General features: G+C 43.5%; 1 protein-coding gene across 8 annotated transcripts in view; it reads left to right on the top strand.

Moving 5' to 3' along the window:
* Positions 1-23,620, top strand: part of BEND5 (BEN domain containing 5) — a 906,797-nt gene that overhangs the window by 778,440 nt on the left and 104,737 nt on the right. For 7 of the 8 annotated variants that reach the window (XM_072649371.1, XM_072649381.1, XM_072649380.1 and 4 more), the window contains one exon: positions 971-1,734. The exons of the other annotated variant lie outside the window; for it this stretch is intronic. In XM_072649371.1, coding sequence (XP_072505472.1) covers positions 971-1,128 — 158 coding nt within the window. In that variant the 3' untranslated portion in view covers positions 1,129-1,734. Of the gene's footprint in view, positions 1-970; positions 1,735-23,620 lie in introns of those variants that run through there. 8 annotated transcript variants of the gene reach the window in all.

Raw genomic sequence — 23,620 nt, 5'->3', positions numbered from 1 at the left:
GATATAAGCAAAGCTGGAGCCTCTGGAGGTTTGCAGGAGGATGGGCTATGTGAGTCATCCTGAAGCAGGAAGGGAACCCCTCCCCCCCACAGACACTTTCCAAGTCTGCAGGGCTCCTGGTAGACTTTCCAGAGAAAGGGGGAGGGGTATACAGAGATAAACTTTTGCTAAATTTCAGAGGGATTCTTGAGGAGGGACTGGGCCAGACTCTGAGGACATTCATCACTTTGTGATTTAGCTGCCATCCCCACTGCTTTTTAGGAGAATGAAGGAGGTGGCAGGATTCCCCGAGGCCTCTGTGCCCAAGTGGAGTCACCACTGTGACGTCCCAACAAGTGGTTCCCCTAGAAGGGAAGCAAAATGTAGCTCCCCCAGCCCTCCCCGAAGTGAGGCCCCTCAGTGGGGTGTGTGAGCCTCCTCCAAACCCTGTTAGGTCCTTTGGCGCGCGCACACACACACACACACAGACACACAGACACACACACAGACACACAGACACACAGACACACACACACACACACACACACACACACACACACACACACACCCCGGTTTATTCCTAGGGGCCCATGGCTCCTTCATATGGATACTCATTGCTTAGAATTATATATTTAGAAGTCCTCTACTCCTGTTCTCTCATTTTACATATGAGGAAACTGAGGCTGAAGTGAGTAAATACAAGGTACTTTGGGAAGGCTTCCTGAAGGAATGGAGATGGGGAAGCCACAGTGGGATGGAGTGGGGTAGGGATGGGTTAGGAGTCAGCAGAAGAATAGAGAAGATCTGAACTACTCCCAGAGTGCGGGTGGAGAAGTAAGGTCCACTGAGGGCAGGCTGTAGGCACTCCAGGGCTTTGAAAATTAACAAGAGTTGTATGGGAAGCCATAGGTGTTTATAGAGCAGAGGAGGGGCATGGTCAGCCTCCCACAGTGGTTCCTCATTCGTACTTCCTTTCTCTGTCTCCCCACAGAGTGTCTCTATGATCGAATAGCACAAGAAACTGTGGATGAGACAGAGATTGCACAGAGACTATCCAAGGTCAACAAATACATCTGTGAGAAGATCATGGACATCAACAAGTCTTGTAAGAACGAGGAGCGGAGAGAGGCCAAATACAATCTGCAATAAACCAGGCTTTCCATAAATGCGCCACAGCCTGCTCCTTGTGCCTGGATCTGGGCCGCTGTGGCCAACGCCAGAGCCGGGGTTCCAGGGTGGGTGAGGGCAGTGTCTGGAGGGGACTCGAACCCATGTGCTCCCCACCCTGAGCCTGCTCCGTTGCCAGCCTGAGATTCATTCAGATGTTAGCCATGCAGGGGAAAGAGCCTTGATTTTGGAGGCCGAAGACCTGGGTTCAGAACCCAGTGCCAGCACTTAGAAGACCTGGGACCTTGGGCAAGTTGCTTCAACTCTCCAGGCCTCAGTTTCCCCATCTGTCAAATGGGGATAATAATCCTTGCACTACCTACCTCACAGGGCTGTTGTGAGGAAAGCACTCTGGAGACTTGGAAATGCTCTAGAGATGGGAGCTCTTATTATCCGTACACCACCCGCCGCCCACAGTCGTGTTCTGCTTTCCGAGGGGGAGGGGATGTGAGTCTGAGGGGGGAGGGCTGGGAGGCGTAAAGTGCTTGACTGGTATTGGAGCTGAACTGTCTCACTCCTTCCAGGACCTCTGTTTCTATCTCTGTTCATATGTTTTGTTGTATAATAAAGGCTCATGATTTCTTTGAAGAGTCAACATCTAGTTAATGCATGTCTGCCAGAAACCACTAAGCACCCCCAGGATGACTTGGACCCGTTTTTCCGAGGAGAGTTGTTTGTTTGTTCCTTTTGGTCTGCACCTATGATATCACTGTTGGGTACTTCCCCAGTAGGGGCTCATCCTACGTAGGCCAGTGCTAAATGGCAACTTGTGTGGAACTTGTGATCAGACAGACTTGCTCAGAGCCCCTCTTTTAGTGGTCCTTTGTGCTGTGCAGGGTCCTCATGTCAACATGGGCATGGGGATCCAGCAGCCACTGCTGTTCGGCTATCCACTTCTCTCTCAGTTTCCTCCTCTGTAAAATGAGGGCTGAAATAATGCCTACCTCACAGGGTTGTTGTGAGGATCAGGTGAGTTAATTATGTAAAGTTCTTTGCAAACCTTGACACTATTTAAGAACAAAAATTGATTAAGTGCCTACTATGTGCCAGGCACTGTGTTAGGCACAAATGGCACAAGGACAAGGAATGGAGCAATCCCTGACCTTCAAGGATTTTGTATTCTAAAGATGAGACATGAGTGTAGATGGGTATTCAGAACAATTACAAGGTAATTTGGGAGGGATAATGTGAGCAATAGTTGGGGAAATGGTCAGGAAAGACTGTGGAGAAGGTTTTGGTCTGTACCTATGATATCACTGTTGGGTACATCCCCAATGGGGCCAAATGGCAGCTTATGTGGAACTTGTGGTCAGGTAGACTTGCTCAGGGCTCCTGAGCAAGGAAGGAGGGAGAGTGGGAGCAATAGTTGGGGAGGGGGTCAGGAAAGACTGGAGAAAGTGGCACTTGGACTGCATCTTGAAGGAGGACAGGAGGCACGCATTCCATGCCTGGGGGACAATCAGGACAAAGACCTGGAGATGGGAGATGGAGGATCATCATGTATGAGGAACAGAGAGAAAGCCAGTTTGACTGAACTGTAAAGTGAAGGAGGGAAGTAACATATAATAAGGCTGGAAGCTTCCAGAAGCTAACCAGAAGAGCTTTTCTTTCTTCCTAGAATAAGGAGGGAACCCCTGGGGTTATGGAGTGAGGGCATGACACAGCCCCATCTGGTCTTCAGAAAAGCCACTTGAGCAGCTAAGTAGAAGACAGACTAAAATGAGGAGAAACCTGAGACATGGAGACCAATAAGGAGACCCTTGAATAGTGTAGGTAAGAGGAACGAGGGTCTGGACTCAGGCTGAGGCCTTATGATTTGAGAGAAAGGATGAAGGTGTAGAGGTAGAGACAGCAAGATTTGGAAAATGATGAGAAATGGGGTATGAGGGAGAGTCAGGAGGCAAAGATAATGCAGTCGCTGGGAAGATGGTGGTGCCACTGAACTCTGGAAGAGGTTGGAGTTTGGTCAGAGGAAGGTCATGAGTTGTTTTGGCCCCTTAGAGTCTGAGGTGCATCTGGAATGTCTGGTTTGGAATACCCAGTAGGTATCTGGTGGTGTAGGCCTGAGGCTCAGGAAAATGGTGGGTTGGATGGATGAGTCTGAGAGTCATCTGCAGAGATCCTAATTAACCTTAGGGGAGTTGGTCAGTCAATCAACAAGCTTTCCCAAGTGCTGGACCCTAGGCATACAAAGACAGAATGAAATCGGCCCTACTCAAAGTAAGCTTCCATTCTACTGGAGATAAACAGATATAAAAAACATAGAATAAACGTAAAGTGAACAAATGCAAATATATATCAAGTCATAACAATAGCCTTTATATAGTAACTACCATGTGCTGGGCACTGCTAATTGCTTTTCAAACCTAATCGCATTTGAGTCTCACAACAGCCCTGGGAAGCAGGTGCTTTTATTATCCCTGTTTTACAGTTAAGGAAATCATGAGAAGTGGGGTTAAATGACTTGCCTAGGGTAACATAGCTGGGAAATGTCTGGGGCTGCATTTGAACTCAGGTCTTTCTGACTCCAGACTCAGTGCACGATCCTCTGTGCCACCTAGCTACTGCTCATTGGGTGCAAGATAATTTAAGAAGGCCAGAGTACACAAACACTTTTTTCTCTTTTTTTACTTTTTTACTTTTTCATCAAGTTATTTTATTTGTTTTCAGTGTTCTGCAATCACTTCCATATATCTTAGATTTTTTTCTCTTCCCTCCCCCTCCTTCCCCCCTCCCTCCCCACTCTCTCCCTCAGACAGTGTACAATCTTGTATAGGTTCTACACATACATTCCTATTAAATACATTTTCACCTTAATCATGTTGCATAGAAGAATTAAAATGAATGGGAGAAGCCATAAAACAAAACAAAACGTAATACAAAAAAAAATGATGTTCTTCATTCTGCAGTCCAGTTCCATAGTTCTTTCTCTGAATGTGGAAGGCGTTTTGTCTCAAGAGTCCATTGGGAATTTTTTAGGTCCTTGCATTGCTGTGAAGGACTAAGTGTATCAGAAAAATTCCTTACATGCTGTGGTTATTGCTGTGTACAAAGTTCTGATTCTGCTCCTCTAACTGAGCATCAGTTCATATAAGTCCAGGCCTCTCTGAAGTCTTCCTGTTCATCATTTCTTACAGCACAGTAGTATTGCATTACATTCATATACCACAACTTGTTCAGCCATTCCCCAATTGATGGGCATTCCCTTGATTTCCAGTTTTTGGCCACCACAAAGAGAGCTGCTATAAATATTTTTGTACATGAGGAACCCTTTCCCATTTTTATGATCTCTTGGGGATACAGTCCTAGAAACGATATTGCTGGGTCAAAGGGTATACACATTTTTGTAGCCCTTTGGGCATAGCTCCAAATTGCTCTCCAGAATGGTTGGATCAGCTCACAGCTCTACCAACAATGAAATACTGTTCCAATTCTACCACATCTTCTCCAACATTTATCATCCTGTTTTGTCATGTTAGCCAATCTGATAGGTGTGATGCGGTACCTCAGAGTTGTTTTGATTTGCATCTCTCTAATATGGTGATTTAGAGCATTTTTTCATATAACCATAGAGAGCTTTAATTTCTTCCTCTGCAAACTGCCTGTTCATATTCTTTGACCATATATTAGTTGGGGAATGACTTAGATTCTTGTACATTTGACCCAGTTCTCTATATATTTTAGAAATGAGACCTTTGTCGTTCTGTTTCTCTCCTAATCTTTGTTGCATTGGGATTGTTTGTGCAAAAACTTTTCAATGTAATGGAATCAAAATTATCCATTTTGCACTTCATAATGTTCTCTATCTCTTGTGTGGTCAAAAATTTCTCCATTCTCCATAAATCTGATAAATACACCATCCCTTGCTCCCCTAATTTGTTTATAGTATCAATCTTTATACCTAGATCATATATCCATTTGGACTTTATTCTTGTGTACAGTATCAGGCATTGGTCTATGCCCAGTTTCTGCCACCATTATCCAGTTTTCCTAGCAATTTTTGTCAAACAGTGAGTTCTTACCCCAGAAGCTAGAGTCCTTGGATTTATCAAACAGTAGATTGCTATATTCATTGACTACAGTAGCTTGAGTACATAACATATTCCACTGGTCTACCCCTCTGTTTCTTAGCCAGTACCAAGTGGTTTTGATGATTGCTGCTTCATAATACAATTTGAGATCTGGTAGGGCTAGACCACCTTCCCTAGCATTTCTTTTCACTAGTTCCCTTGATATTCTGAACCTTTTGTTCTTCCAGATGAATTTTGATATTGTTTTATCTAGCTCTAGAAAATAATTATCTCATAGTTTGATTAGTATGGCACTGAATAAGTAAATTAATTTAGGTAGAATTGTCGTTTTTATTATATTGGCTTGGCCTACCTATGAGCAACTTATGTTTTTCCAATTACTTAGATCTGACTTTGTTTGTGCAAAAAAGTGTTTTGTAATTGTGTTCATATAGTCCCTGGGTTTGTTCTGGCAGATAGAATCCCAGATATTTTATAGTGTCTACCTTAGCTTTAAATGGGATTTCTCTTTCTATCTCTTACTGTTGGGCTTTGTTAGTAATATATAGAAATGCAGATGATTTGTGTAGGTTTATTTTGTAACCTGCAATTTTGCCAAAGTTATTTATTATTTCAAGTAGTTTTTTACTTGATTCTCTGGGATTCTCTAAGTATATTATCCAAAGAGGGATAACTTAGTTTCTTTTTTGCCTGTTCTAATTCCTTCAATTTCTTTTCTTCTCTTATTGCTACAGCTAACATTTCTAGTACCATTTTGAATAACAGTGGTGATAATGGACATCTTTGTTTCACCCCTGATCTTATTGGAAATGCATCTAGCTTATCCCCATTGCATATAATTCTTGCTGATGGTTTTAGGTAGATGCTATTTATCATTTAAAGGAAGGCTCCATTTATTCCTATGCTCTCCAGTTTTTTCAGTAGGAATGGATGTTGTATTTTGTCAAAAGCTTTTTCTGCATCTTTTGAGATAATCTGTGGTTTCTGTTAGTTTTGTTGTTGATATGATCAATAATGCTAATAGTTTTCCTAATATTGAACCAGTCCTGCATTCCTGGTACAAATCCTACCTGATCATAATGTATTATTCTCATGATAAGTTGCTGTATTCTTTTTGCTAATATCTTATTTAAAATTTTTGCATCTATATTCATTAGAGAAATTGGTCTATAATTTTCTTTCTCTGTTTTGGGTCTTCCTGGTTTAGGTATCAGAACCATATTTCTATCATAAAAGGAATTTAGTAGAACTCCTTCTTCCCCAATTTTCCCAAATAGTCTATATAGTATTGGAATTAAATGTTTGATAGAATTTACTTGTAAATTCATCTGGCCCTTTAGATTTTTTTCCTAGGGAGTTCACTGATGGCTTGTTCAATTTCTTTTTCTGAGATAGGGTTATTTAAGTATTCAACTTCCTCCTCTGTTAATCTGGGCAATTTATATTTTTTAAAATAATCATCCATCTCATTTAAATTGTCAAATTTATGGGCATACAGTTGGGCAAAATAATTTCCAATTATTGTTTCAATTTCCTCCTCATTAGAGGTTACTTCACCCTTTTCATTTTTGATATTGGTAATTTGGTTTTCTTCTTTCTTTTTTTAATCAAATTGACCAAAAGTTTATCAATTTTATTGGTTTTTTCATAAAACCAACTCCTAGTTTTATTTATTAGTTCAGTTGTTTTCTTACTTTCAATTTTATTAATCTCTCCTTTGGTTTTCAGTATTTCTAATTTGGTCTTTACTTAGAGATTTTCAATTTGTTCTTTTTCTAGCTTTTTCAGCTGCATGCCCAGTTCATTGATCTCCTCTTTTTCTATTTTATATATGTAGGCATTCAGAGATATAAAATTTCCCCTAAGAACTGCTTTTGCAGTATCCCATAAGATTTGGCAGGCTATCTCATTATTGCCATTCTCTTGAATGAAATTTTTGACTGTTTCTATAATTTGTTGTTTAACTCACTCATTCTTTAGGATTAGATTATTTAGTTTCCAATTAATTTTTGGTTTATCTATTTGTGACCTTTGACTACATGTAATTTTTATTGCATTATGATCTGAGAAGGATACTTTGACTATCTCTGCCTTTTTGCACTGGATTGTGAGGTTTTTATGCCCTAGTACATGGTCAGTTTTTGTATATATGTCATGTACCACTGAGGAAAAGGTATATTCCTTTCTCTCCCCATTCACTTTTCTCCAGAGAGCTATCATATTTACCTTATCCAGAGTTTTATTCGCTTCTTCAACTTCTTTCTTGTTTATTTTGAGGTTAGATTTTTTGAGTTCAGAAAGGGGGAGGTTGAGGTCCCCCACTAGTGTAGTTTTGCTGTCTATTTCTTCCTGTAACTCCGTCAATTTCTCCTCTAAGAATTTGGATGCTATATCACTTGGAGCATATATGTTTAGTAGTGAAATTGCTTCATTGTCTATGGTGCCTTTTAGCAGGATATAATTTCCTTCCTTATCTCTTTTGATTCGATCTATTTCTGCTTTTGCTTTGTCTGAGATTAGGATTGCTACCCCTACTTTTTTTACATCAGTTGAAGCACAATGTATTCTACTCCAATCTTTTACCTTTACCCTGTGTGCATGCTCCCATTTCATATGTGTTTCTTGTAAACAGCATATTGTTGGATTATGGTTTTTAATCCATTCTGCTATCCATCTCTGTTTTATGGGAAAGTTCATTCCATTCACATTCACAGTTATGATTACAATCGGTGTCTTTCCCTCCATCCTCTCTCCCACCATTTGTGCTTTTAGCTGTCCCTTCTCCCTTCCCCTTCACAATAGAGTTTTAATTTTTGACCACCACCTCCCACAGTCTTCCTTCCTTTTTTCTGCCCCCCTCCCTTTTACTCCCCTTTTCTCTTACTACTTCCCTCCCTTTTAGCCTCCCCTCCCTTTTCTTTCCCCTTCCCCTCCTACTGCTTATAGAGTTAGTTAGATTTCTATACTTAACTGAATTTGTTGTTCTCTCCTTGAACCAAATCATATGTGAGTAAATCTCAAACAGTGCTCATCTCCCTCCCCTTTCCTTCTGCTGTAATGTATTTGTGTGCTTCTTCCTGTGATGTAATTTACCTTTTTCTGCCTCCTGCTTTTCACATCTCTCGTTACAATCAGTTTGCACCCTTAGATCACATTTTTATCATCACCTCCTTTACCTTATACCCACTCCCTCTATCTATTTATATCCCTTTTATATATCATAATAAATATACAGTTCTCAAAACTAACAGGTATCATCTTCTCTTACAGGAATGTAAACAGTTTGCCCATATTGAATAACAAGTTTTTTCCCGTTTACCTTTTTATGCCTCTATTGAGACCTGTGTTTGAAGATCGAATTTTCTATTGAGCTCTAGCCTTTTCATCAGGAAGGTCTGGAAATCCCTTATTTCACTGAATTTCCATGTCCTTGCCTGAAATATTATGCTAGGTAATTGATCCTTGGTTGTAGTCCCAGCTCCTTTGCCTTACAGAATATCATATTCTAATCCCTTCAGTCTTTTAATGTAGAAACTACCAGGTTCTATGTGATCCTGAATGTAGCTCCTCAATATTTGAATGTTTTCCTTCTGGCTTCCTACAGTATTTTCTCCTTCACTTGAGAGTTCTGGAATTTGGCAACGATATTCCTTGGTGTTTTTAGTTTGGGATCCCTTTCAGGAGATGAATGGTGGATTCTTTTGATGACCATTTTGCCCTCTGGATCTAGGACTTCTGGGCAGTTTTCCTTGATGATTTCTTGGAAGATATTGTCCAGGCTCTTTTTTTCATCATGGCTTTCTGGTAGACCAGTAATTCTTAGATTTTTCTCTCCTGGATCTATTTTCCAGGCCAGTTGTTTTTCCAACTTAGATATTTTACATTTTCTTCTGTCTTTTCATTGTTTATATTCTGTTTGGTTGATTCTTGATGTCTCATAGATTCATTAGCTTCTACTTGCCCGATTCTAATTTTTATCAAATTGTTTTCTTCCGTTAACTTTTGCATCTCCTTTTCCATCTGTCCAATTGTTCCTTTTAAGGAGTTGCTTTCTCTAGTTAGTTTTTGTACTTCCTTTTCCATTTGTCCAATTTTCCCAGATAGATTTTGTACTTCCTTTTACAATTGTCCAATTTCCCTTTTTAAGGAGTTCTCTTCAGTGAATTCTTTTTTCATATTTTTAATATCATAGGACAGTTTTTGTTCTATTTCTCTAATTTGGTTTTTAAGATCCTTTTTGACCTCTTCAAGGAATGCTCTTCGGGTTTGAGACCAGTTCATATTCCCTCTGAAGTTTCAGATGGGAGTACAGTCTCAATGCTGACATCTTTGGTATTCATGTTTTGGTCCTTGTCCCCATAGAAAGATTCTATGGTCTTTTATTTTCTGGCTTGCTTCTTGCTCATGATGATCATCCTTTACCTGGATTTTAAAGTAGGTCTCTGCTTCTGGGGCACAGGGGGCTCTGTCCCATATTTCTTGTACCTTGAACTTGAGGCTTTGTGTGTTATGGCCTCTGATTCTTTCAGCTGGAAGCTAAAATTCTGCAGCTTACTTGGTGCTGAGCTGAAAGCAGAGGCCAGCTGAAGTCTTTCTGGGTTTCCTCAGAGTTACTGTGGAACTAGCTGCATTAAGTGTGGGAGAGGGGTGGTCTGGCCACACGAGGTCTCCTCTGCTGAGCTGGAACATAAGCAAGCTCAGTGATTTGCCAACCCGTCTGCACTAGTGTCCTCCCGATTACCCTGGAGTGCTGAGGCACGTCTGGGGTCCTGGTATTTGTGATTTGATTGTGGGCTTCACTGCCCTGGGGCTCAGGATCTCCTCCGGGTTTGCTGAGGTGGGGTTGTCTAGTACAGCTCTGGTCCTGCGCTGGTCCCTTTCAGCCACAGCAAGAGGGACCCTGCTTAGCGATTTTCCTAGCCTCACAGGCTAAAAGACTGTTTACCCCTTTGCCTGATCCCACTGTTCCAAGATTTTTCCTGGGGAAATATTCTCTGGGTACTTCAGGGTAAACAAGGGGAGGGAGATAGCAATTACTGATCACTCCACCATCTTCTACACAAGCACTTTTAAGGATTACAACAAAGAATCTGGTGCTTGCTCTTTGTCTTGAAAGAAAAGAGGGTCTTCAGGAGATGGAGGGAAGGAGGGACGGCATTCCAGGCATGGGGGACAGCCGGTGCAAAGGTCTAGAGGTGGAATGTGTGAGAAACAGAGAAAGAGCCAGGTTAGCTAGATCTCAGGGCTCAGGAGTAAAATGAGCATCCAGTAGGGCTAGAAAGAGATTGGGGTCAGCTTTAAAGGTTAAACAGAGACTTTCATTCTAGAGAAAGTAGAGAGCTTGTAGAGTTTACTGAGTGTGAAAAGGAAAGGAGATGACATGGTCAAAGCTGCAATTTTTAGAAATTGTATTTTTTACAATTGCATATAAAAACAACTTTTAACATTTGTTTTTTCAAAGTTTTGAATTCCAAATGCTCTACCTCCTTCCTTCCTAAGATGGTAAGCAATTTGATATAGGTTATATATGTGTAATCATGCAAAACAGTATTTCCATATTAGCCATGTTGTAAAAAAAATACCGATCCCCCCCCCAAAAAAACCCACAAGCAATTAAGAGAAAAATGTTATGCTTTGATTTTCATTCAGACTTTATTAGTCCTTTCTCTGGAGGTAGATAGCATTTTTCATCATGAGTCCTCGTGGATTATCGTGTTGCTGAGAAGAGCTAAGTCCTTTACAGTTGATCACTATATGGTACTGGTACTGTGTGCAGTGTTTTCCTGATTCTGCTCACTTTACACCAGTTTGTATAAGTCTTTCCACGTTTTCCTGAAAGCATCCTGCTTGTTGTTTCTTACAGCATAACCATATTCCATTACAATCATTTAGCTCAACTTATTCAGCCATTTCCCAACAGATGGGTATCCCCTCATTTTCAATTCTTTGCCACCACTAAAAGAGCTGCTATAAATATTTTTGCACATATAGGTCCTTTTCCTATTTGTTTGTGTTTTCCTTTCAGGTACAGGCCTAGCAGTGGTATTGTTGGACCTAAAGGTATGCACGGCTATATGGTCCTTTGGACGTAGTTACAAATTGCTTTCCAGAATTGGGGTATGAGTTCACAACTCTACCAACAGTGCATTAGTATCTTAATTTTCTCACATCCTCTCCAACATTGATCATTTTCCTTTTCTGCCATATTAGCTAATCTGGATGTGATATGGTACCTCAGAGTTGTTTTCATTTGCGTTTCTCTGATCAGTAGTAATTTAGAGCATTTTTTCATATGACTAGACAGCTTTGATTCATTCAAAAGTGCCTATCCATGTACTTTGACCATTTATTCATTAGGAAATTATTTGTATTCTTATAAAATTGACTTAATTCTTTATATATTTGAGAAATGAAACCTTTATCAGAGACATTTTCTGTAAAATAATTTTCCCAATTTTCTCCTTTCCTTCTAATCTTAGTTGCATTGGTTTTATTTATATAAAAACTTCTTAATTTAATGTAATCAAAACTATCCATTTTACATCTCATAATGCTATCTTTTATTTGGTTATTAACTCTTCCCTTATCCATAGACCTGATAGATAAACTATTCCTTGCTCTTCTAATTTGCTTATGGTACCATTCTTTATAAGTACCAATCATGTACTTATTTTGACCTTTTCTTGATACATGGTGTGAGATGTTGGTCTGTTCCTGGTTTCTGCCAAACTTTTCCAATTTTCCCAGCAGTTTTTGTCAGATAGTGAGTTCATGTCCCAGTAGCTTGGATCTTTGGGTTTGTCAAACACTAGATTGCCAAGGTTGTTTACTTCTGTATGTCATGTACCTAATCTAGTCTCCTGATCTCTCACTCTATTCTTAGCCAGGACCAGATTGTTTTGATAATTACCACTTTGTGATGTAGTTTCAGATCGGGTGTGGCTAGGCCGCCTTCCTTCACATTTGCTTTCATTAATTCCCTTGATATTCTTGACTTTTTTTTCAGATCTACACTTAAGGAAAATGACTCAGGCAGCTGTATGGAGGGTGGACTGGGATGAGGAGGTATAAAGAGAAGAAGTATAAAGATCAATGAAGAGACCTGCAATAATTTAAAAGAGAGGTGATGAGGGCTTGAACTCAGGTGGTAAATGTGTGAGTGGAGAGAAGACGTTGGATTTGAGAAATGTTGTGGGGTAGAGATTGCAAGGCTTGGCTCCTGATTAGATATGTGAGGAAAGCAAGAAATAGGCACATAGGATAATGGCGAGGGCCCAAACCTGAGATGATGGGAGGATGGTGGTGCCTTCGATGGAGAAAGGAAGTCTGAAAGGGGGAGGATCTAGGGAGTAGGATAATTAATTGCTTGAGATACATTGAGTTTAAGATATCTCCAGGAAATGCAGTCTGAAAGTTCACTAGGGAGATAGTGATGGAGGACTTGAACGCAGACTGGAAAAAAGGACATAGACCTTTAAGTCATTTGTTAGAAATGATAAACTTCATGGGACCGAGTGAGATTACCCATAATAGAGGGAGGAGAAGAAGGGAGAGGAGAACAGAGAAAAAGTGAGATCTGTAGGAAAAACCTTGGAGAATACCCACAACTAAGGGGAAGGACACAGGTGACCAACCAGCAAAAGAGACTGAGAAGGAGTTGTCAGATAGGTGGACAGATAGGTGAGAGCAGGGTCACCAAAAAATCCAGAAGGGAGAGACTGTCCATAAAGAAAAGTTGGTCCATAGTGTCAGATGCAGCAGAGATGTTGAGAAATATGTTGAGAAACCTAAGGAAAAACCATCAGAGTGGGCAAATGAGAGGTCATTGGTGACTTCAGAGAGAGCAGCTTCAGCTGATGAGGTTGGAAACCAGATTGTTAGTGTTGAACAGTGAGAACAGTAAATTAGATTTTATTCTCCCCTCCCTTCTTGGGAAAAAAAATACACACATACATATGTGTGTGTGCATGTGTGTGCATGTGTGTGTGTATGTGTGTGTGATCTATGATGTTTTCAAAGAGTTTGGCTTCCAAAGGGGGGAGACATAAGACCAAAGCTTGAAGGTATGGAAGGTAACAAAGGGTGCTTGGGCTATTTAAACACAGTAGAGAAAGAACCAGCAAATACAGAGAGGTAGAAGCTGATGGTGGGTTGGCAGGACTGTGGATTGAGGATACAGTCAACTACAGAAGACAAGTGGAGGAAGGACCAGGCATATAAGGGGAGGAGTTGACCTTGGCAAGGTCCTAGGAGGGCCATCTCTTGTTAGAAACTGGAGGAAAGGAGGAGAGAATAGGAGATACTGTCAAGGGGTTTTGAGATGAAGAGAAAGGGCAAAGAAATAGATCATGTCAAATGGCCTTAATTTTCTCATTCAAGTCCGAAGCAAGATCCTGGGTTGAGAGAGAGTGGAAGGGGGAGGTGTGAGAGGTTGGAGGAGAAAAGATGTGAGATAGCACCTATGGTCAATGGGATAAAGGAACAGCAATAAGAGAATGAAATGACCACTTCACTGCAGGGAGAGCCCAGTTGAAGCAGGATAACATGAATTTGTAATGTACCCAGTCCTCAGGGTATCATGATTTATGAGTAGGAGTGGAGGTGAATGTTAGGAATAATCCAGGGAACAGAGATTCAAGAGCAGAGGACAGGGCAGAGTTGCAATGCCCAACTATTGGGTTTAGAGGGAAGAAAATTAAGTCAGATCCAGGATAATAGCCAAGGAAATTCTGAGGAATGAGAAGAGTGGAGGTCTTGATGAACAAGAAAGTTTAGAGGGGGTGATGTCTAGGGAGAGGTGGCTTGATGGGGAGTGATGGAGGGAACCTCAGAGTTCCTAACTGGGAAAGAGGAACATGTAGATAATGATGGGATCTCATGTGTGACCATCTCTATGACTGAAGAAGAAAGTGAGGAAAATGGGAGTTCTGAGGGAATATCTACATAGATAGTAAAGTCCCCAGTAGGAAGTCACTAAGAGACCTTGGAGAAGGAGAGTTGAGAGAGGAACTGCGTCTGGGGGCAGAGCCTTGGGAATCACCAGTTAGGGAAAATTGTGGAGAGGACCAAGCTTGATCTGATAGGTCGACAGAGAGCACAGCATCATACCAACCCAGACTGGGAGGAGAGGGTACTTACAGTATCGGGTCGAGAAAGATCAAGTCGGAGCAAAGACCATCAGCATTGGCCATTAAGAGATCATTGGTAACTTCAGAGAGAACAGTTTCAGCTGTGAGGTGGGAAGGCAAACGGTAAGGGCAGAGGCAGTCACTGTAGACCAACTATTTCTATTTTAGCCAGGAGAGAGATGGCAGTGCCTGGAGGAGGTGGTAGCAGATGAGGAGGAGAGATAAAGACAAGAAAGAAGGAGCCAGGAGACAGGGAAAGCCTGAAGATTGGAGAGAAGAGAGATTACTAAGAACTCTGGCTTCTAGCAAAGAGGGGAAGAGAGAGGATCAGGGGCACAAGAAGGGCTGGCTCCCTCACTGTCGGAGACTGGAGGAAATGAAGAGACTGAGGTTTCAAAATGAAGAGAAGGAAAGAAAAGGGAGAGAACCAGAGAAATGCTGGTCATTGCTATTATTATTAGGACCCGGTGCAGTTCACTGGAGAGAGAGGTGACTCTGGAGTTGGTGGCCCTGGCTTTGGGTTGTCCTTTGATACATCTTCATTTTGTGACCCTGGGAAAGACCCTTCCCCTCTCCAGGCCCAGAGTGGTCAAGTGACCCTCAGAAGATCGCACAGATCTGACAAGGTCACTCTACTACTCAATAAACTACGACTCCCTCTTGCCTACAAGATCCAGTAAAAACTCCTCAGTTTAGCTTTCAAAGCCTACACAACCTGTCCCCAGCCTTGCTGGATATTATTTTGCCTCAGCTGACCTATCTTTCTCTCTCACGTGACCCTCCATTTCTCACCTCCATGCTTTTGCCTGAGCATGCCTGGAATGCACTCTCTCCTCGCCTCTGCCTCATAGAGTCCCTCTCTTCCTTCAAGACTCAGCTGCAAGCTCCGCCTGGTCCCAAAAGACTTAGGTAATCTCTCCAACCACCAGTGCCATTCTCTCCAACCTAGGATTTATTTCATCACATTGGATTCTTTTTCCCAGTCAGGACAGAGGCTTCTTGGCATTAGGGATCTTTTCATTTACTGTATGTGTATCTATGGCTCTTGGCTCATAGCAGGCACTTAATAAGTACCCATTGATTGATCCATTAATGTCTCAGATCCGAGATTTGAACCCAGACTCCAGCACCGTCTCCTTTGTGTCTCAGGGTTCTCCGAGAGATCTTTGATCTATATTCCTCTCAAAATCTAGAAGTTTTACTGACAAGAAGGGATGGACTATAAGCAGCATTGGAGGTGGAGGAAGCTGGGCCGGGTTAGAAGGAAGTTTGTTATATGTGGAAAAAGACTTTCTTAATGTGAACGGTGAGCTCGTCAGCTGGTGGACTTTGTCTCTGGGATTTTCACATGTTGTTCTGCTTCTGCTAGGAGGTGAGGGGGTACCTACCACCTGACTACCCTTTGTACTTTTACTTATCTCCAGAAATCTATCTCCTTTCAATGGGCCATCATTGACCCTCAACATATAGGAAGGGCTGCTGCTCTGAGGATGGCTCAACCTGATTCTTCATGGGCCCAGAGGGTTTGAAGGAGAATCATGCTGGCAGTGGAGGGGATGGGGGGCAAGGGTTGTCCCAGGTTGGGCTGGGGGATTGTGGAGAGCTAGGAGGAAGGGGATGCTGCAGTGAGACCAGTGGAATTCATGGGGTGCTTGGGTGCATGTGCTTGGACCCCAGATCGAAACTCACATTACTCCTTAGCCTCTAAACACTATCTTAGGCAGTTTCTCCCCAGCCCAACGACAGCCTGCCCTAGATCTCCCTTCCTGATACAATAGCCAGCTGTACCTATAGAATTTATAAGTTTGAACTGGCTGTATACTGGCTGAACTGGCTGTGTCCTGGATCATAAAGACATTTACTACTCACTGAGCAATCATATGCATCCTAAACTTAGGTACATGTATACTCCCTCACATTTATCTTGTCTAACAAGACATTAATGGGGAGCAGCCTGGTTATTACTTAGTCTGTCCTGACTGTTAGTCAGCTTAGTGACATTTCAGGCCTAAAACCACACCTGCATGTAGCCAACCCCCCTTGGGCTATTTTCCAGTGAACTCTGGGTAAAATAGCTGTGCAGTAGATACTAAAAGTGCATGTTCCTTTAAGAACTAACCACTCCCTCATTTTGACCTGAATCACCTAATTGGCATACTTGGCACATGTTTTACTATAGAATATCCTATATAAACTTTAACCCCTCTAAGGTTGCAGGTTCCCTCTTGCCCGCTGAAAAACGTAATAAATCTTTTTATCACCTTGACCTCAAGAATGCTTGAATCCACGAATTCTTTTCTGAAAATGACCCCTTCAGCGAACTCTAGTCTTGGGGTTTCTGTATCTTTCCAGCCCTCATCAGGATCTGGTTGTCTGAAATCACTTCCTAATAAGATCTGCCCCAAGGAGGGAGGGGCTACCTGGGGAAGCTCCCCCCTCTCTGGGAGGAGGTCCCCATGAAAGAGGCTGGTTGTGAGAGCTGTTGTGGGCAGGCTTTTCTTTCCAGCTTTTCAGTTATAGTTCGGAGCAGATGCCTCTGAGATCCCTCTCGGGTCTCAAATTCTCTAATTCTATGATAGTGAGTTGTGCTTATTCTGAATGAATGCCCATCCTGACCCTCTGGAGAGGAAGGGGATGTAGAGGCCCAAGCTCTGCCCTCCAGAGTACATAGACTCTGAGACTGCTAATGGAGATGAGACTAGGGCGTTAGAAAGGAGACATTCTAAGGGGAGATAGACCTGAATCCAAATCCTGCCTGTGACGCTTACTGGATATGTAACTCCTAGCCAAGTCACGGTCAGCCTCAGTTTCCTCCTGTATAAAATGGGGCTAATAATAGTGCCTACCTCCTAGGGGTTTTGTGAGCCAAATTGTAAGCCTTAAGGCTATATAAATGTCAGGTGTTATTATTAATGTCTGCTGTTATTATTTTTACCTCTGTTCAGGAAAAGAGAAAGATCTGTGTCTAGGTGACGGTGATCAGAGAGCGTTTCCTAGAGGCTTTAGCCTTTGAGTTAAGCCTTGAAGGCTGGGGAGGAGTCTGACAAACGGATCTGATCAGGCAGGTGAACTGAGGAACAGGAGGTAGCCCAGAAGTGGGGAGCCATAGAGGAGGCTTACCAAGTTATGAGGCGGCCAGTTTGACTCAAACATGGGGGGAATGAAGGGGCATAGTAACAAGTCTGCAAATGTAAAGTGGGGGCCACAGCAGGGAGCCTCAAATTCCAGGATCAGGGGTTTGGACTTGAGTTGGTTGCCTGGAAGAGCCCACCAAGTGTCTTGAAAAGGGAAGGAGGTTGTATTGAAAAGTAAGGCAGGGAAGGAATATCACTGATCCAAGTAGAAACCTTGTGAGCCTGAAGCTTTCGGGGCTGGGAGAGTAGGCTGGCCTACACATGGTAAAGCATTGTGGGAAATGTCCTCAGGGTAAACGTCACTGGCCCAGGAGGAGTCAGCCTGGAGAGAGAGGAGCCAGAGAAGATTCTGCCAAAGGGAATGAGCCCCCTGATGCATTTCCTCACTCACATGGACTGGGGGATGCAGGGGGTGACAAGTCTGGTACATAGAAGAGGGAATTTAGAGTTGAGAGGGGCCCTAGGGCAAAGAACAGGATCAGTCAACACCTAATCACTGCGGGATACAGAGACAAATCAGAGCAGCCCCTTCCTTCAACAAGTTTCTATTTTAACCATGGCTCCTAGAACAGAGAATTTCTCTGTGCCTCAGTTTCCTCATCTGTGAAGTGAAGAGGTGGGACTCAAGGTCCTCTATTTGGTCCCTTTTCCCTGTAAAATCTTTGGGGTTATAAGCAATGGGGCAAATGAGGAATCAGCCAAAATGGTACAGGGAAGCGTGGTGGTTGTGTGAGTGGGGAGGAGGGAACAGATGGGATACCTGGTGGAGGTACTCAGCAAAGGATTGGAAAGGAGGAGGGAGAGACTGTAAAGAGTCACAGCTGACTTCAGTGGTTGTGAACCTGGAAACCTGGAAGGGAATCCTTGATCTGTATAGGGAAAGAGAAGAAGGAAAGTCTTGCATTCTGTTTGGACATGGTGAATCTGAAGTGACTATGAGACATCCAAGCTCAGTGGTTCAATAGGAAGTTAGTGATGGAGGAATGGAGCTCTGGAGAGAGATTGAGGCTGGATCTGGGAGTCACCTACATAAAGAAGGTACTTGAACCAGTTGGAGTAAATATCAGGAGAGAGTGTGGTCAAAGAAGAGAAGGGGACCAGGACAGAGGTGTGCTGGTGAATGTTTAACAACAGGCTCCCCCCCAAAGAAAAGGTACCCATGTTTAATGTTTCATTAACATTTTTCTCAACACTTCTGTAAGTCTAAAATCAATACAGCAATAATGCAAGACCTGATTTGTAGCATCTGCTGATTTCTGTGGTGTAAGTGCTCACCCTGAAAAATTACTGTAAGAGCTGACTCTAGGACCTCCATGGCCCTAGCGCACATCCCAGTGAGTGAGTGGGTCAGACGCAGCTGAGGATCCAGCAAAGGACGGGACAGGAGAACCAGGTGAGAGAGTGTCTAGGAGAACCCACCGACAATAATGTCAAAAGCTATAGGAAGGTCGAGAAGAGTGAGAACTGGGGAAAAGACATTGGGCTTTGGCACGTCATAGTTATTGATTACCTTGGTGAGAGCAGTTTCCATCGGTGGTGGCCACCAAGCCAGATTGAAGGCTGTTAGGAAGTGAGGAAAGTGAAGGCAAGGAGTGGTGATGGTGTTGGCCAGTGGTTTGAGTGAGAAGAGGAGGAAAGAGACTGCCTGATGGTAAAAGGGCATGGCACTGTCAAATGAAGGGTTTTCATTCAATTTAACAAGAATTTCCCAAACTCCTTATGAGTCAGGCCCTGTGCCTAGTACAGAGAGTTCAGAGACAAAAAGGAAACTCCCAGGAAGCTTTCAGAGATTAGCAAAGAGACTGGGAAGTGACCTCATCAGCCTCGAATTGAACCCTACTATAGCCCGTTTGGCAAATGATCATCCCACCTCTGCTTGGAGACCTTCAAGGAAGGCCAACTCACCACCTCCAGAAGCACCCCATTGCACTCTGGGACACCTTATAAATGCTCCCTGATATCAAGCCTCAATTTGCCTCTTCTAGCTTCCCCCTTTTAGCCCTGCATCAGCCCTCAGAGGACAAACAGGATAAGGCTGATCTTTTCCAGGTTAACCATCCCTCCTTCCTTCAAGGGACCTTCCTTCCAATGGCAAGGCCCTTCCCCGTCCTAGCTGCCTCTTTCCAACCTGTCACTGTCCTTACTCCAGGTGAGGCCTGATAGACCAGAGGATGGCAGGATGGGTATCACCCTGATCCTGGAAGCTTTGCCTCATTTAATGGAACCTCAGATCCCATGAGCTTTTTTGACTGCTCCATCGTCACCCTGCTAGCTTCTCCTGAGCTTGGAGTCCACTCAAACCCCCAGATCTTTTTCAGAACAACTGCCTCTCCCATCTGATACTTGAAGTTGATTTTTTTTGTACCCAAGGACAAAGATTTTACATTATTTTTGTTAATTTTTTTCTTATTAGATTTATCTCAAGGCTCTAGCCAGGATAGCTAGGTAGAGCAGTAGAGAGAGCGCTGGACTCATCTTCCTCAATTCAAATCTGGCCTCAGACACTTACTAGCTATGTGACCCTGAGCAAGTCACTTAGCCCCATTTGCCTATTTTCTGATCTGTAAAGTGAGGTGGACAAGGAAATGACAAACCACTCCAGGATCGTTGCCAAGAAGACCCCAAATGGGGTCATGGAGAGTTGGATGTGGCTGAAAAACAACTAAACAACAATAAAAGATTTTAACCAGTCAAGATTCTTCTGGATCCTAACTCTGTCATCGATGGTCTTAGCTTTCTGTCTCAGCTTTGTGTCCTCTGCCAATCTGATAAGCCTGACTCAAGGCACTGATTAAAAAAAATGCAGTGGGAAGCCTTTTCTGAGCTCCACCCAGCTCCTAATGCCCTCCTACACTTGCCTCATGTTTAACTACTCTGTACTTTATCTTAGTTATCTTTCTTTATATTTATGCCATATATGTGGATATATGTGTGTGTTTAAACATTTCAGTCATGTATGACTCTTTGTGACCCCATTTGGGGTTTTCTTGGTAGAGATCCTGGTGAGGTTTACCATTTCCTTCTCTAGCTCATTTTACAGATGAGGAAGCTGAGGTAAACAGGGTGAAGTGACTTGCCCAGGGTCACATAGGTAGGAAGTATCTGAGGTTGGATTTGAACTCAGGGAAATGAGTCTTCCTGACTCCAGGCATGGTGCTATGTGTACTATGGCGCCACCTAGCTGCTCCATATACATGTATATGCATATATGCATTCTTACATATGTAATATATGTGTTTTTAGCTATAGATAATATATGTGTATATGTATATATACATAATAAACATATATACATACCTACACATATATATACATACATACATATATATATAAAATGTGTGTGTGTGTGTGTGTGTGTGTGTGTGAGAGAGAGAGAGAGAGAGAGAGAGAGAGAGAGAGAGAGAGAGAGAGAGAGTTCTTGTCTCCCCTATTAGGATGGAAGCCATTCTAGAGTGCTTTGTGAGTGCCTGGTAAAGTACCTTGTATACAGTAGGTGATTAATAAGTGTTGATTGGTCCTTTGAGTCTTATGTTCAGTTCTGGACATAGGGATGTGGCTATAGCAGAGGGTTCAGAAGGTATGGACAAGAAGGTGAAAGGCCTGGAGTCCGTGTCCTGTGGAGACCATTGAAGTGACTGGGCACATTTCCCCTGGAAAAGAGAAGATTGGGAGGGAGGACATGGTAACTTACATTGAGCACCTGAAAAGTCAGTCACTTACCAGAGGAATGAGACCCGTCTGCCGGACCTAGAGGTCAAAGCCAGGAGCAGCGTGGGAGGGAGAGCCACCAAGAGATCAATTTAACTTTGAATTAAGGGAGAACTTTCTAGTGATGAAAGCTACCCGTCTCTGGTTTCCTGATCAGAGTTCCACAGTGGGACCACTTAAGCATCGAACAAAGCTCTGGCAGCCCCCTGGCCCACCCTCTTTATTTAGCAAAGGAGGAAACTGAGGCCCATGGTCACACAGCAGGTTGGCACGCTCCTGTCTTGCCCTCTTTCCCTTTTGTCCTGATCCTTTCAGGTCCCCAGGTTCTGTCACTTTTATAGAACCAGGCAGTGACTGTAGAACTGAAGTGACCTACAATTCCTGACACATAATAGAATCAGGTTGAGTTTTCATTTAAAGCCCTCTCCCCATGGAGATTGGAAGCCGAGATGGCACAAATCACTAAATTGCCTTTCCATTTGAAAAGTCTACGTTCATGAAAAACTGCCAACAAATTCTTCTCCGGTCGGCCAATGTGGCGGCTGCCATGGCTGTCTACGTCATGGGTGACTGTTCCAACCTGATGGCTGCTGCTGCCCCAGACAGGAGTGAGTGTGCCCACTGGTTGTTCTGTGGACATCAAGGTCTTCCCTTAGGCATCTCCTCTTTCCACCCTCACCCCAAACTGGTGGGTGCAATGGAAAGAACATTGGCTCTGGGGGCAGAGAAGCTGGGCTTGAAACCTGCCTCTGGTTTTTTCTATGACCTCACATGAGTGACTTGATTTCCCCTCAGTCTCACTGGCAGAGTGGCTGGTGTATAGTAGGTGATTAATAAATTCTGCCTGACATCTATAATGAGCTTGTCCAATGAATGGCTCAGGCTAGCTGTCCCCTGGGGTCCTTTCCGAGCTCCGGTGCTGGGGTCCTGTGTTTCTTGATAGTTGATAGGGAGAGGAACTAAATATCTCTGCTGGGATGAGACTGTCTTTTCCAACAGAAGACAGGGAGGAAGGCAGGTTTCAGTTCATCCCAAGAAACAGCATCCTAATTCTTAGAGTGCCTAAAGAGTGGAATGGTTACCTTGGTGGGTAATGAGCTCTCAGTCCCAGATTGCATGCAAGTAGAAAGTGGATCCTGCCTGTCCACTAGGCACAGGTGGCCGAAAGGCGGATTCTTGTTCTACGAGAGGGTCAGACACAGGCCCCTCTGCCTTCAGAAGCTCCTTCCCGAGCTGAAGACACTGAGTTCACTCTCATCCTCCCAGGGTCATGGGACCTCCTCCACAGTGGCTGATTGCCACCCATGTCCTCCTTGGCTTGTTTGGGGCCAGTGATGTGAAGCTCCTTGAGGCCAGGTCCATCTCCACCTGGTGCTTGCATCCTGAGGCCCTAGAATCGCAGCTGGCCCAGAACAGGTGCTCAATCAATGCTGCTGGATTGACTGAGTCAGCCTGTGGTGACCAACCCTTTCAACTTCCATGGGTGTCTACTCTGACGACAGGCACACAGCCAGTCCCAGGCTGTCCTGAAGGCCATCTTTCTCAGCTGATGACTGGCTACAGTGTGTGGTCCTTCAGCAGTGCCAGGGTCACTTTGACTGTTTGGAGAAGGCAGTCAGTGACAGTCACAGATCACACCCCGCCATCTAGGAAGGCTCATTTCTTCAGTGTTCTGCCTGGGCATTTTTATCATGGAAGAAATTAAATGAGAGGAACCAAAGATGCTTGAGACCACCCGGCTCCTCCTCTTACAGAGGGAGGGAAAAGAATGGGAAGCAGCCCTGGAGCCAAGGAAGCCCGGGGTTCAAATCCCACCACTCTCTTTACATCCCTAGTACTCAGCACAGTGCTATGCACATAGCAAGGCCTTGTTGACTGACTTCACCGTGGAAGACGCTGGTTTTTTTGGGTCCCCACTGCCCCCCCCACAAGGTGTCAGTGTTTCCTTCCTATCTACACCTGAAATAACCTTTTATTTGCTTTGCAGATCTTTTAAATTTATTTATTGGTGTATTGATGTTGTGCTTCCCTATTAGAGGGTAACCTCCTCGTGGACAGGTACTTGGCTTTGGTCTTGGTATCCCTAGCATCCAGCACATAGTAGTTATTGATAAATTATTGTTGAATGAACGAGCAAATGAGCCTGCTGCCTCAGATAGAAAAGTCCTTGCCCAGATAACTCCCCTTGGCCCCAGGAAGCCTGGGATCCTGCAGCTAGAAGAAGCTGAGGCCACAGAGCCTCATTTTACAGAATGTTTGCTTTTATTATCTTAGACAAGTCCCCTTGCCCCTCCCCTAGCCTCAGTTTCCTTATCTGTAAAGTAGCAGGGTTGGGCCATATGCTCAGGTAAGCTTTCATTGTCTCAACTCACCAGAATTCGAACCCAAGTCTCCTAGCCTCCCACCCAGGCTCCCCCCAGCCTGGGCTCCTTCCTGCTGTCATGGGCCCTGATTTGTGACCCTCAGCAATGCA

Source organism: Notamacropus eugenii, chromosome 2, assembly GCF_028372415.1.
Source record: "Notamacropus eugenii isolate mMacEug1 chromosome 2, mMacEug1.pri_v2, whole genome shotgun sequence".
Classification (NCBI taxonomy): Eukaryota; Metazoa; Chordata; class Mammalia; order Diprotodontia; family Macropodidae; genus Notamacropus; species Notamacropus eugenii.
Note: the sequence above shows the minus strand (reverse complement) of the source record. Positions and strands in the feature narration are given on the sequence as shown.